Source organism: Delphinus delphis, chromosome 5 (genome assembly GCF_949987515.2).
Source record: "Delphinus delphis chromosome 5, mDelDel1.2, whole genome shotgun sequence".
NCBI lineage: Eukaryota > Metazoa > Chordata > Mammalia > Artiodactyla > Delphinidae > Delphinus > Delphinus delphis.
Genome location: NC_082687.1, coordinates 94,734,680 through 94,749,767, shown reverse-complemented (window position 1 = coordinate 94,749,767; position 15,088 = coordinate 94,734,680). Strand labels below are relative to the sequence as shown.

The window sequence follows — 15,088 nt, the reverse complement described above, 5'->3', positions numbered from 1 at the left end:
ACATGAATTTAAATTAATTAAAATCAGGCAGGAATAGTGTGTAAACACAAGTTCCTCTGGGTATCTATATCCAGAAGCTACTTCAGCAGGAAAGATGGAAACGGAGAGGTGGAATTACCGGCTTGTGAAAGGAAACTAAAAACATTTAGATTTCTTCTGTGTGATTCTCAGAAGACCAAATAGGGATTTGACCTTTCTATCAAAGGCTTTTTATAAGTAAAAGAACAATAGAACTCTTGTGTTTACTAGAGTGTGAGATACAAAAGGCATGGTTGTAGTCCTAGATTCTTGTGCTTATCTAATCTGGTTGAGATGAAATTTAGTTGCCACTGCTGGTGCATCTGGCTACCAGGTACTCACAAAACCTTGGTGGATCCTTAGAATGATGTTCCAGAGACTGGTGGTATAATCCGCATCTAAATCACTAAGGACAAGGCAGGGCTTGAGAGAGCCGTGGCTTCAGAGAGCAGCAAATCCAAAGCAGCGGTTTAGAATACAGTAGTGTTAAAAGACAGCTGAAGTAAGAAATCCAGAATTCAAGCAGCCCTATGGCCATTGGAAACCCAGGAGTAAAATGTAAAATGGTTCCACTCCTCTATTTTTCATTGTATACAATAGTTACATTTTTAATTAAAATATTATTTATGTTAACATAATCGGCTTATTTTTACATGAATATATTTTTAAAATTCTGTTTTAATATTTACCTATTATTTTTAATTAATAGGTAAATATTGCCCAACATAACTCCCATAAACAAAAACATTTGGAGTCCTCAATAATTTTTTAGGAGTGTAAAGGAGTCCAAAAACGTTTGAGAACTGCTGGAGTACACTAAGTTCCCTCATGGCATTCTATTTGTGTTCAATTAAATATTTATTATGTCTATTTTATGCCACGCACAGTTCTGGGTGTTGGGAATACAGGTGAACAAGACAGGCAGGCCCTGATCACATAGATCTTGTTTTCCAGTTCGCGTGTTGTGTGCGTGTGTGCATGTCTGCAAGGCAACTTAGTGAAGAAGAAAAATGAAAAAGATAATTTCAGGTAAGTGTTCAAGTGCTGTAAAGAAAATTAAACAGGGTGAAATGGCTGGGAGTGTGGGTCCAATCAGACTGACGCTGGGAAGGTGACTTTTGATCTGAGACCTGACTGGCAATGGGAAGCCTCTGTTTTTTCCTTACTTCTGCCTGCCTCACTCACTCTGGCCCTGCTGGCCTCTCTGTAGCTCCTTAAATATGCCAGGCAGTTTCCTTCTTCAAGGCCCCCCCCCCCCCCGCCCGGTCTAGAAAACTTTCCTAATTAAACTTTACTCTAGTCACTCCAGTGCAGATCTCCTGAGAGAGGCCTTCTCCAACCACCCATCTAAAATCCATCACTTGGGACTTCCCTGGTGGCGCAGTGGTTAAGAATCCGCCTGCCAACGCAGGGGATACGGGTTTGATCCCGGGTCCAGGAAGATCCCACATGCCACGGAGCAACTAAGCCCATCCGTGCACCACAGCTACTGAGCTTGCGCACCCTAGACCCCACGCTCCAAAACAAGAGAAGCCACTGCAATGAGAAGCCTCTGCACCACAATGAAGAGCGGCCTCCGCTGACCACAACTAGAGAACACCCGCATGCAGCAATGAAGACCCAATGAAGCCAAAAAAAAAACTTAATAAAATCCAACATTAGTCATCCCCTTACTGGGCTTTATTTTCCTTCTTGGCACTTATCTCTACATGATTTCACTCTATATATGTACATGTTTATTGATCTCTCTCCCACAAAACAATGGTAAACTCTCCAAGGGCAGAAACTTGGGGTGATTGCTATAACCCTCAGATCAGTAAATAGAGCCTGGGACATGGAAGGCTCAACAGATATGCTGGATGATAACTGTAAAGTTAATTATAATGAAAAAATATATTTAGCTTCTGAAAAGTTGAATAAGCAAATATTTTTAAAAAAAGATTAGCATAGTGACTTTCCTTGATGTAACCATAAATATCTAAAGCAAATAGCTCCCAGCACATAAGACAGGGAGCCTCAATAATGTTAAGCCGGTTTTGTTACCTGTATCTCCCAAAGGAAAATTTAGGGGACATGTTTCCTCTTTATTCCCGCTACAGTGACTGGATTAGTAATTGGCACACAGTGCGCTCTCAATAAATGTTTGTGGGATGGATGAGCACCTCCCTTCTACCAACGGGTAAACCGAGCCCAGAGAAAGCAACTGGGCCAAAGTCATTTCAAGAGTTGAGAGCAAAGGCGGGGCTGGTACAGGAATATCCTGACTCCGCCAGAGGGCTCGCCCCACCGTGGTTACTGATTCTCCTCTTCACACAACTGTGTTAAACCCTATCAAAGCCTTCAATTCTCAAGTTAAAAAAGCAAAAGCAAAAGCCACCTTGCCTGCGTAGCTGTAAGAAGAGGGCACGAAGCACCAAACAATAGCTTTCCTGGGCGTCCAACAGACGCCAACGTGCACTCAACAACATCACGTGACCATCCACATCACGTGACCCGCGGCCCCAGCTCCCGCGCAGGCGCAGTGAGCCTCTTAGCCGCCATTTTAGAAATGGCGGCTCCACTAGGAGGCATGTTCTCCGGGCAGCCACCGGGACCTCCGCCACCCCCGCCGGGTCTCTTGGCCCAGGCTTCGCTTCTTCAGGCCACACCAGGCGTTCCGAGGACTTCTAACAGTACCTTGGTGGACGAGTTGGAGTCATCGTTCGAGGTAAGATAAGACGTGGGCGTCTCTGTTCCCAGCCTCCCTTCTTTTCTGAAGCGTATGCTGCGCGCGCGCAGCTTCTCTCTTTCGGCGATACCTGCACGTTAGTCTCTTGCATTAGTCTTCAAATTGAATGGTGGCCGGAATTCTCCTTTAGTTGGCTGGCAGAGATGCCTAAACTAGACATTTCTGGAGCCACGTGGACTTGAAGTTTGACTGCCCCCAACCGTGGGACTCTTCTAGGTTTTCAGTGGGTTGTTCCCGTCCCACCCCATCCTTGGTTCCATCCCTGAGTATCCTTTCCCGCGTCCCTGCGTGTTTAGTACGTGCTCATCCTCTCCGGACTGTAGCGTCCACTCCTATGTCCTGTATCCTTTCCGTTGGGCTCCACCCTTAAACGGTCCTAAAGTAGTGGGACTTTGGAGCTGGGAGTTATTTAAAAGTTACTGTGGGAGGGGTTTCCCTGGTGGCGCAGTGGTTGGGAGTCCGCCTGCCGGTGCGGGGGACACGGGTTCGTGCCCCGGTCCGGGAGGGTCCCGCATGCCGCGGAGCGGCTGGGCCCGTGGGCCGTGGCCGCTGAGCCTGCACGTCCGGAGCCTGTGCTCCGCGGCGGGAGAGGCCACAGCGGTGAGAGGTCCGCGTACCAAAAAAAAAAAAAAAAAGTTACTATGGGGAAGTTGGTACTCAGGGCCGAGGAAGGAGGAGGAAAGCTGGGGGGTGAGGAGAGAGGCAGAGGTGACCCAAACTCTGAGTTCTGCTCAAGCATTAACCCTGTACCAAAGAAGATGGGGAGTGATAGCAGACAAAGGAGAGGTACAAAATAAGTGCTTAGAAATAAGATGGCTTCCTGTGGTCTCTAAAGTGGAAGATGAGCCATTAACGTGTGGAAATAAAATAACTTGTAACTGGAATTACCTTTTCTACATTTTAAATCCTAGTCGTGTGACTTTTATACTGTATATAATAGCAGAGTAGTTGATAAACATAGTTTGTAAATGAACGTGTTATTGGGGTTGCATGGACAAAATGCTTTTGCTGGTGGGGTGTACATTCAAAAGTTTGGAGACAACAGATTTAAAGAACAGAAATCTCTTCCGTCTGGGAGGAGGATGAGACGCCTTTGGGGTGGGGCTAAACCATAAAGGAAACTTTTAGAGCAGCATCTAGCACGGAGAGGGGAGGTGGCTCTCATCATGAGCTCTTGCTGAAACACTGGCCCTGTAGAAAAAAGTCCGCAGCTGACCACCAGCACTCTAATGCTTAAAACCCTTTAGTGGATACCTGTGGCTGTGGGGATAGCCCAAGAGGTGCTGTGGTCTTCCTAGCTCTGCGTGTTCACGTCTCTGCTCCAGACCCATCTCTTCGTACTCTGGCCACAAGAGACCTTCTGCTTGTGTTGTTCGTTTTCTCTTTGGGCTTCCAGGTCCCTCCCCCAGCTCACACATCACTTCCGCATCGACCTTGCCTTGCTGTTCTTTGTAGCACACTACATCAGGCTCCGTGAAGTCAGAGAACACCTGTTTTGCCCTCCTCTCCTCTCATTGTATCTGTAGTGCTAATCCAGTGGTAGCAGATAGCAAGTGCTTGATGAATATTTGTGAAACAGTGAAGGAGCCTGTTATGTGTCAGGACCTGTCCTGGGTGCTAAGAATACACAGAAAACAGTTCCTGCCTTCAAGGAGCTCATGACTGTGCAGTGGAAAAAACAGATAGATAGCAGGCAGCTGCTGTGCTGGGGGATCAGTGCTCTGATAGAAGAAACCCGGGATACTCTGAGAGCACATCTGGGCATGGCTGTCAAGGAAGGCTTCCCAGAAAACATGAAACCCAGGCGGGCATTGGGAATTAGCCAAGTGAAAAGGATGGGGAGAGGTGCTACCGGGATCACCCACCTAGTCTTCTCGCGAGACTCGGCTCAGCCTTCGTTTTCCATCAAGAGAAGTTATTTCTTACTCTAAAGTAAGATTCTTGATGTGTGAATGACATTTTTTTCTTTTGTAATATGTTTTGATCACACAGGCTTGTTTTGCTTCTCTGGTGAGTCAGGATTATGTCAATGGTACAGATCAGGAAGAAATTCGAACTGGTAAGAATTCCCTCATTGCTGATTTTACACTTGATGTGTTTCAGTCCCGCTTGTATCCTAAGAGAACTTTTCCAGGGAATAAGATTTTTGTAATCTCTATATACTGCTGGTTCTTTGTTCAGTTTATTGACATCTTATGTCACTCATAATAAGCCACTTATAATGAATGAGCTATTCATATTGGTACCAAGACAAAGAAGACCAATAGCGTGTACTGCTTTTTAAAGAACTAAGTTGGGCTTCCCTGGTGGTGCAGTGGTTAAGAATCTGCCTGCTAATGCAGGGGACACGGGTTCGAGCCCTGTTCCGGGAAGATCCCACATGCAGCGGAGCACCTAAGCCTGTGCACCACAACTACTGAGCCTGCGCTCTAGAGCCCACAAGCCACAACTACTGAGCCCGTGTGCCTAGAGCCCGTGCTCCGCAGCAAGAGAAGCCACCACAATGAGAAGCCTGCACACCGCAACGAACAGTAGCCCCTGCTCGCTGCAACTAGAGAAAGCCTGCGTGCAACGAAGACCCAACACAGCCAAAGATAAATAAGTAAATTTAAAAAGAAATCCTCTGTGTCTTTTTAAAAAAATAAAGAACTAAATTTTTTGCTTCCCCTTCCTCACCCAAGTTCTGTCCCGAGAGAGGTACTTCTGATTTCTTTGTACTGTGTTTTAAATGTTTCATTTTAACTGGAAATCATGATGTTAATTGTTGGCTCTCTGGATTGTCTTTCTTCAGAAGAACTTTTGCATTGTAGTTCGGTTTCTTATTCACCTGGTAAAAGCACAGATTATCTGCTAGTTAATGTTGCTTAACACATAGGGGGTTGAGGTCAGTAATATTGCTGTGGGCAGGATTAAAATCCCCGATTACATCTACAAGAAGGTGCTGTTTTGGTATTCCAACTGTTGATTTATGAGAGAGAGATATGTGTCTAGTGTTTTCCTTAATTTAATACTTTGGTCTTTTTTTTTTAAGGTGTTGATCAGTGTATCCAGAAATTTCTAGATATTGCGAGACAGACAGAATGTTTTTTCCTACAAAAAAGATTGCAGTTATCTGTCCAGAAACCAGAGCAAGTTATCAAAGAGGTACACGCTGAGTTCTCTCCCTAAGTTTAAGGAAGAGCAAATGTTGTCAAAATTCCATTTATGCTTTAAATGAGATGCCCCATTTGCCCATTAGTTATAGTGGGGCTTCATAGCTTGAATGTATAATGTTGGTTGTCAGTGTTCATGACAACCTGGACCTGGGGGTCAGAGGTGGAAAGCAGTGCTTCAAACACAGCAGCTGTCGGCTTTTACTCATTTCATACACTGGCTTTCATGGAAGAATTTTCTTTTAAGAAAAAAAAAAGAAAAGGTTCTGCTTGAAAGGTTGAAAAGCCATTAATGTAGATGATAAGCTCATTTTGAACAGGAACTGATATGTGTGTCCCTGGTGCCTTACACACAGGAAGGGCTCTAGGCAATTTTGTTCAAGGAACCAAAAAGTAAATGTTCTGTCCCAGGCTTCTTGAAACTCAGGATTTCATTTATCTCAGTTGTTTGAAACCAGGGTATTTGGAAGTCTGTTGAGGTTGTCATTAATGGCATTTAGTGGGTAGGGCCAGGGCCTGCCCCCTGCAGTGTGGAAGAGGGCAGAATCTTCCTGCCCAAAACACAGTGATGCCCCCAGTGGGAAATACTAAAATTGGGATGATTATTTTTTTTAGCAGTTTTTAAAATAACTCCTCCCACAAGCTGAGCAATTAGTCAAAATGTTCATTTTATTCTTTGCTACCAGCTGTTGGGAAGGTGAATGGTAAGAAGATGATATTCTTACAATTCACCATTATCAGATCATTTCCTGATTTGAATACCTGAGTGACAGTCTAGGTGTGTTCAAGGCCAGGTCTTAATATAGGATTTTAATACTGTTACTCATTAAAAAGCTCTTGAAAATGAGATTTTAACACTTAATAATCTGAAATGATAGAACAGTGGCTGTGGATTCTTCTAAAACAGTTAACATATGTTTCAGATTCTCAGTGTTTTAGATTCTTCTCACAGTAGCCTTTGGATAGAGAGATATACTGAGTACCTGGAGACCAGGATGGGAAAGAGACTGACTTCTTTTTGGCTGTCCTTTGGTACTTTGGAATTTTGTAATGTGTGTATTACTTACTAAAAGAACATGAATTAAAAATGAAAACTGTTAAGCAGGCATCTTTCATGAGAAGAATTGTTTTGGGTTATTCAAAGTATGCAGCCAAGCAGAGTAATCAGCCCACTATGGTTCAGTTGGTTCTCTGTTTTGAATTTACTTCTTAGTGCTCTTAACTAATCAGAAACTATGTTCATGTTTTGTGAGTTTACTCTGGCTTCATTGCTTTCGTTTGTAGGATGTCTCGGAACTGAGGAACGAATTACAGCGAAAGGATGCTCTGGTCCAGAAGCACTTAACAAAACTGAGACATTGGCAGCAGGTGCTGGAGGACATCAACATGCAGCACAAAAAGCCAGCCGACATCCCTCAGGGTTCCCTGGCCTACCTCGAGCAGGCATCTGCAAATATCCCTGCACCGATGAAGCAAACCTGAGGAAAAGCCACCTGAACATGAGCTGGTGGCTGAGTCAGCCCAGACACAGTTTTGCCAAACATCACTTCTTGTAGACATGACATTTTGGGAGAACTCTTTGCCAGAGAGTGAGATGATTTAGGTTTGCGCTCTCATCTAAAAATTTCCCCCTATTTTTATAAGCGTTATTTCTGGAGTACTTTATAAAATGCTTATTGCTTTGGTAAACCAAGTGTATTGTCTTTAGCAAAATTTAAGACTGTTAATATGATGCCGTTTACAGATTCCTTTTTATGCTTTTGTTTTTTGCTGCTTGTTTTTATTTTTGTATGAGTGTTTATCTGTTTCCAGTTTTAGATTATTTTGTATGATCTGAGGGGAAAAGCTTGTATGATCTGATCTGCATATCAAAGGATGAGGATTTTGGTTGTAGGCCTTTTATGATAATTTACCTATCAGTGGCAGTATATAAAAATATGTAAATTTGCTGTTTTTCAAGACTGAACTACCTAAAGAAGAGGAGTCTAATGCAACGATGTAACACTTCCAGAACCTCAGAATGAGGATATTTTGTAAATAGGTTGGAAGAGGATTATAATATCGTAGGTTAGTGTAATAACTGTTACTGTACTGCAGTAACTAGTGCTATAGGAATCCAGCAGTATCCTTAATGTTGACTTTTTTTTTTTTTTTTTTTGTGGTACGCGGACCTCTCACTGCTGTGGCCTCTCCCGTTGCGGAGCACAGGCTCCGGATGCGCAGGCTTAGCGGCCATGGCCCACGGGCCCAGCCGCTCCGTGGCATGTGGAATCTTCCCGGACTGGGGCACGAACCCGTGTCCCCTGCATCGGCAGGCAGACTGTCAACCACTGCGCCACCAGAGAAGCCCCCTTAATGTTGACTTTTATTTGGGGTGAGTTTATATTTTGTGTAGTGTTCATTTACTTTTGCGGGAGGGTAGGAGCAGTGATATTTAAAAATTTATGTTATTGGGCCATATGTTTTGATTAGGTAGTAAATTTACTTTTAAATTGTGAGTCTGAGTTGTAATTGCATTTCTCTCAAAATGACATAAGTGCGTGAGCAGCTACGTTTTATTTTTTTATTTTATTCTAATTAATTATTTTTAACATCTGTATTGGGGTATAATTGCTTTACAATGGTGTGTTAGTTTCTGCTTTATAACAAAGTGAATCAGCTATACATATACATATATCCCCATATCTCTTCCCTCTTGCGTCTCCCACCCTCCCTATCCCACTTCTCTAGGCGGTCTCAAAGCACCGCAGCTACGTTTTATTGATGATCTGACTGAGGTTAATGTGAGCTTCCTATTTCCAAGTTCAGCCTTCATCTAATTTCACCTTTCTTTGGAAAATTAATACAAATCACAACCGTTTTTATTGCCCAGTTGTTTATAAAGTTTTATTCAAAGAGCAAAGATTTGATGGTGCATAGAAGAGACAACTGTTTATGGGCCACTTGCTGGGCCAGCACCAAAGGATTGAGAACATATTTTGACCACTAAAAGTTGTACTGGCTCTTGTCAAATTGCACCGCTCCATCAGAGGGTCAGACAGCTCAGCGTGGACTGACAGCGAGGTCAGCATTGTGAATGGCCATTCCCAGTTCCCTTCAATCTGCTGAGCATCCATGCATTGGGGAAGCAATGCACCATGAGGCAAGACTAGAGGTTCAGTAGATCTTTCACTTCAAAGAATAATCTAGAAACCATCACAAATGACCAAGTTGATGCTACAGTCATTGAAGTTGAGATGTATGATGGGGTGAGGCTCAGTTATTCACAGAAAAATCCTGGCAAGGCTTAATTCCAATTCACGATTAGTATCATTACCCATATTTTGCTTAAACTTCAAAAAGCCCCTTTGAGGTAGCTGTTATGCCCTCTGTAATCTTCTTCATGTCCTGGACCTAGGAAGTCAAAATATTTGATCCAAGTGTGCCAAGGTCTGCTATAGTCCATTCCTAGTAGTTTTGTTTTCTTTGGATTTTTAAAATTGGCTTTCCTGGTTATTTTGAGCTTTGTTTTATTCCTCTACCTATTGAGGTTACATGTGTATTTTGGAATTATATAATTTACATAGAAACACTTTTCAAGTGAAAGTGACCAGTGTCCTAGGAAAATGAAACCACTTTAAAAGTAGACCATGGAAATCACAAAGTCTGATATTCCACAATGCGGATTGCAGTCTTATGGACACTAGAAATACCATGGGTAGGTCATCAGTAACAATAATATTTCCCTATGGGCACTTTCTGATAACATTGGCTTGTTTTATCTTAATGTCACAATGAAACAGTATGAAATGTTAATGCAAGAATTTGTTTTAGCTATGTATGTAAATCATATTACAAGCAAGTTATTTGGTTGGTTGGCTTTTTAGTTCATTCCTTCAATCAGATGCTTCAAAAGAAATGTGTTTCAAATGTCCACTTTATGATCAGTTTAAGGATCAGTTTAGAAAGAAAAATATTTGGTAAACCATTCCTGGTGGGCTGAGCCCTGCTTCTGCTGGACTTCTTTGGGCTGGGCTGGTTCATCATCTTGTGTCCTAAAAACAAACAAAACGTTTTCTTAGATGGTTTTGAAAATTATTCAATAAACAACTTAATAGTCTACTATCTTTTTAGGGAAAGATAACTGCTTCTTTACTCTTAAAAAGATACTAGGGCTTCCCTGGTGGCACAGTGGTTGAGAGTCTGCCTGCCGATGCAGGGGACACGGGTTCGTGCCCCGGTCTGGGAAGATCCCACATGCCACATATTTTGCAACATGTACTATTTATTTCAGGCACAAATTAAACAACCCCCTCCAAAAACAGGTGAAAGAAGAAATGGTTAATCAATACAGTATTACACTTTATGGCTTCTTCAAAAGTAATCTGATGTGCTCTGGCATTTCAATGAGGTTGTGAAATTAGCCTAATAAATTGAAAAGGGGAGACGGTAGGTAAGAAAGTACAGTGTGTATCTGTCTGAACGGTCTCTAACTGCATTTATGAAGCTTCTTATAAAACAGTGGGGGGACTTTCCCCGTGGTCCAGTGATAAAGAACCTGCCTTACAATGCGGGGGACGCAGGTTTGATCCCTGGTCAAGGAACTAAGATCCCATATGCTGTGGGGCAACTAATCCTGCGTGCCACAACTACTGAGCTCGGCGCCTCAACAAGAGCCCACATGCTGCAAACTACAGAGCCCACGGGCCCTGGAGCCTGCGCACCAAAATAGAGAAAACCCGCATGCCACAACTACAGAGAAGGCTGCACGCTGCAACAGAAGATCCCGCACGCCTCAACAAGGGTCCCGCGTGCCGCAACTAAGACCTAATGCAGCCAAAAATAAATAAAATAAATCTTTAAAACAAACAGTGGGAACACAGTTTTAAACAGAGGTGTGTGATAATGAGATGAACTGTAGCCAGTCAGGCTGGCTCTGGCAGTTAACAGACCGTGTGCTTGGGGCTCCAGGCCTCAGTGTCCTCAGCTGTGACACAAAGGGCTGGACTCGTTCAATGACTGACAGCAAGTCTTTCCAGCTCCACACTCATATTTGTCCAAATAGCCTTGGGGAGGCAGGGCCTTTGGAAAAGGAACATTTCAGAAGGGGCCCTTTAAGAAATGCAAACTTCAAAGCCCAGAATTAAAGATACTGCTCTGAACGGAAGGCTGGACAGGAAGGAATCAATAAACAGGGGAAATCACACATTTCCAGAAGCTGCAAGGGCTTCTGGAAAAATAAGGCAGTATCAGAGATCATCATGCATGATCAAACCAAACCCACAGATTAAGAGGCCTTAAAATTACAAGATTATACAGTGAATCATGAGAAATAACCTTAATAATAATAGTGGAAAATTACTGAATGCTTCTGTGCCAGGTCTTGTGCTAAGCATGTCCTATGGATTAATTCTTTCAGTCTCACATGAGTCTAATGAGGTAGGTGCTGTATTATCTTCATTTTAGAGGTGAGGAAACAGACTCAGAGAAGTCAGGTGAGCTGCCCAAAGCCAAGCAAGCTAACAACGAGGATGAGAATTGGAATCCAGACTCAAGGCCAGATGAGTCCATCTTTTGTGTGACCCACTCTGAAGTGGTCAGCTAAGTGATTCAATGTCCCCTGTCTAATCATCCATGGGGGAAAAAAAAAAAAGTTTTCTGGAATTTGGTATCAGGAATAGTGCCTCTTCTAAAGAATGACCTATTTCCCTTCTCTTACATATCTTCCTTTTTGGCTGGGTTGTAATTTGTCCAAGGCAGGGCTTGTTTCGTTACCCTTTGTATTGGCCCAAATGCTGGGTATTTAACAGGTACCAGAAAGGAATACTAATTTCCCTCCTGACCATGGGAAAATGGAATCATAGCTTTGGCCCCCTACCTTGTGGCAGTTTTTACATCTAGAGATGGGGTGGGTTTGTAAGGCTGGCCACAGCTGGGGCCTGGGTCCAAGCTGGGTGACTTAGTTATCGGAGGAGTGTTGATCCTGGAGCTCAGGTCGCCACTCAGAAAGTTCTTAGCATAGGAAGCGAGGTTTGGCACACTGACCACTCGGCTGGGCACTTCCTCCATCTTCTTTTTCTGTTGGTATTAAAGGAAAGGCCCGTTAGTACCACCCAAAGAGGCATTGTTGTAAAAGTAGATAAGGCCTGCCCAACCAAAATTATATGAGCAAGGAGGCAATAACTTACATGTTTGTTTTTAAAGCATTTTTTCTTCCAATCCACTTTGTGCTTTAAAAAAACACAGGCTCACAATCTCTTATCCAAAACTTCTGGTGACAAATGTGATTTTTAATTTAAAATCTTGTTTTAGATTTTAAAAGGCTATATAACACCCCCAGCAGAAGCTGGGCCCACCTTGTCCTCAAACACATCAATATTTCTGGAGTGAAACTTACATTTTGTCACACCAAGAGCGATATATAAAAGTTATAAATGAGCTTACATGAATTCAGCTTGGGTTAGGTTTACTGTCCTATGAGTTACCAAAAAAATACAAATTTTTAAGCACTTTAGGATTTTGTGATAGCAGATGAGAGATCTGGACGTGAATATTCTCACTGTAATAAATTCCAAAAATTTTTGTAAAAGGAAAAAAAGTTACAGTGAAGGATTCCTGCTCTTTTCTTTCTCTCCTATCACCCAGATATAGCCATTATTAATAGTGACACATTTATATATAAAAAGTTTGGAAAATTAAAAAATCTCATAAAAAACACAATCTGCCTAGCCAGATATAAATACTGTTTATTAATAATTTGGACTGTTTCCTGGGGGGTCTTATTTTCAATGAATATTCGTCTAAATGAATGCTGGACAATTGATAAATAAGCTGCCATTACCTTTGGGAAAAACAAAGCCAGCAGAATTATGTAATGCATTGAAACCAGCAGGACCAATTTACCTTCATGGAAGGGGTCAAATACCCTGGGCGAGGATTGAAAGAGAAGGACCGATTGCGATGGGACACGGCGCTGGGGAATGCTGCGTAGTGAAATCTTCTCTCCTCCTGGAAAAACAATACAACTGAGTCTAAATGAGCCTAACTACCCAGCACACTGAGTTTAATTTGAAGGAAGATGGCTGTGTGAGAGCAGACTACAGAGAGGAGGAAAGACCAGGGAAGGGAGGGGAAGTCAGTGGGAATCCAGCTGCCACCCACTGAAGCTTTGAGGAAGCACCTTTATTTCTGGGGCCTTTGTGTCCCCAGCACCCCTTGTGAAGGAAAAGGCAAGCTTTTCTGGAATGCCTTAGGGAAGTCAGAGATCCAGGTGCTCTCAGGATCTGAGCAGAATCTACTGCAGAAAGTTATTAGTTAAGACAAAGAAAAGGAAACACCCAGGTACAATCACTTTATGGCCAATCTTCTTTACCTGTGTCATTCTCCACTTTTTTCTTTCCTGCTGTATTGTTTCTAAAGCAAGTTTCAGTTGTTGTATAATTTCATCTGTAAAAACATTGAGGGCTTCCCTGGTGGCACAGTGGTTAAGAATCCGCCTGCCAATGCAGGGGACATGGGTGCGAGCCCTGGTCCGGGAAGATCCCACATGCCGCGGAGCAACTAAGCCCATGCGCGACAATTACTGAACCTGCGCTCTAGAGCCCGCAAGCCACAACTACTGAGCCCATGTGCGACAGCTACTGAAGCCTGCAGGCCTAGAGCCCATGCTCCGCAACAAGAGAAGCCACTGCAGTGAGAAGCCCGCACACCGCAACGAAGAGTAGCCCCCTCTCGCCGCAACCAGAGAAAGCCCGCGCGCAGCAACAGAGACCCAACGCAGCCAAAAAAACCCAAAAAACAAAAAAACATTGATAAGTGTTTCTAAGAGATAAGGACTTTTTTTAAAAAGATAACCACAATACCTTTGTCACACTTAGCAAACAAGCAATTCCTTATTAGTATCATCTAATTTTCAGTTGGTGGTTAAGTTTTCGTCTTTATCTTGACATGAAGCAACGTGACTGGGGAGCAGGAGGGTACAAGGATGGGCGTGAGATACAAGTGTGCATGTGTATTGTGGGAGGATGTGTGGCTGTGTGAACCACCGTAAGACCATGGATTTTACTCTCAGGACAGGGAGCCACAGGAGGTACTGAACAGAGCCATGTTGTGGTCCGAATTACATTTTTATAAGAGTACTCTGGTCGCTGTGAGGTCAACAGAGTGGGGTGAGGCTGGAGTGAGTGGGGAGCCCAGTGGACTCTCCATCATGCATGAGAGGCAGCAGGGCCTGGACCAAGGTGGTGAAGGTAGAGATGGCAGGAAGAGGCTGGACTTCTGATGTGGCTAATTAGCTGACCCGCGTGGACCACGCTGACAGGAGCAAGTGTATCACCCAAAGTCCCCAGAGCTGAATGTAAGCCACTGGGAACTGGCTTACAGAGAACTTTCAACCAAAGCATGGAGCACAGGAAGGCTGGGCAAAAGCCTAAAGCAATGGTTAAAGTGTGAGGAGACATGAGTGTGAGGTGGATACCGTTCTAGATTTTCCCAAATGCTGTAGGTTAAAAAAACCAAACCAATACCAACATCAGGCAGATGGTGTGGGACTTGAGAGTGATTTTTCTTTTTTTGCCTTCTACTTTCCTGTGTTAATTTTTTTTAGTGAGCATGTCTTTTTTTATATAATAGGGGAAAAATAACCACGGGCCTTTTGTAAGGTGGTTTTGGGGTTATCAGGATTACAGTTTTAGGCACCCATGGAAGTGCTAGGCTAAAGCGAATACCCTGGACAGCCTCACCGTGAGCTGCTTGATGATCTCCTCCCTCTCCTTCAAGCGGGTCTGCAGACGGCCTATGAGCTGAACGTCCTCCGGCCTCGACTCCCCCTTCCCTGGCTTCTCTCCGGAATCTTTCAGTCTGTTTGGAGCAGGCATGCAGTTAGCCACCATGCTGCAATGACTCAACCGCAAGGAGGGAGAAGAGGTGGACGTGATGGGGACGCTGCTATGTTGCTTGGCCTGGCTGGCCACTCTCTGTTCACCAAACGGGAAACTGAGGCCCAGAGAGCCTGCCCAGGGCCACCCAGCGAGTTGGCTGCAGAGCTCAAGGTGGAGCCCAGGACTGCAACTCCCATTCTGACACTTGTCAGTTCCCCCAGGTTCTGTAGGGCCCAGGACCCAAAGGCCTGTGTGTGCACACTGATGCCACATTCAGTGGGGCTTCAAGAACCAGCGAAGTTTGGGAGAAGAGGCCTCAGCCGGAAACCGTC

General features: G+C 43.8%; 2 protein-coding genes across 2 annotated transcripts in view; one reads left to right on the top strand and one right to left on the bottom strand.

Moving 5' to 3' along the window:
- Positions 1-2,566: 2,566 nt before the first annotated feature.
- Positions 2,567-9,388, top strand: MED28 (mediator complex subunit 28). Its single transcript, XM_060012771.1, has 4 exons — positions 2,567-2,725; positions 4,739-4,805; positions 5,778-5,890; positions 7,183-9,388. Exons 1-4 carry the CDS (start codon positions 2,567-2,569, stop codon positions 7,378-7,380), a joined length of 537 nt encoding a protein of 178 aa, XP_059868754.1. The 3' UTR covers positions 7,381-9,388.
- Positions 9,389-9,838: 450 nt separating this feature from the next.
- Positions 9,839-15,088, bottom strand: part of FAM184B (family with sequence similarity 184 member B) — a 111,193-nt gene continuing 105,943 nt past the window's right edge. The window contains exons 15-18 of the mRNA XM_060012770.1: positions 14,619-14,736; positions 12,781-12,885; positions 11,756-11,955; positions 9,839-9,932 (exon numbers count right to left, since the gene is read on the bottom strand). Coding sequence (XP_059868753.1) covers positions 9,839-9,932; positions 11,756-11,955; positions 12,781-12,885; positions 14,619-14,736 — 517 coding nt within the window. The remainder of the gene's footprint in view (positions 9,933-11,755; positions 11,956-12,780; positions 12,886-14,618; positions 14,737-15,088) is intronic.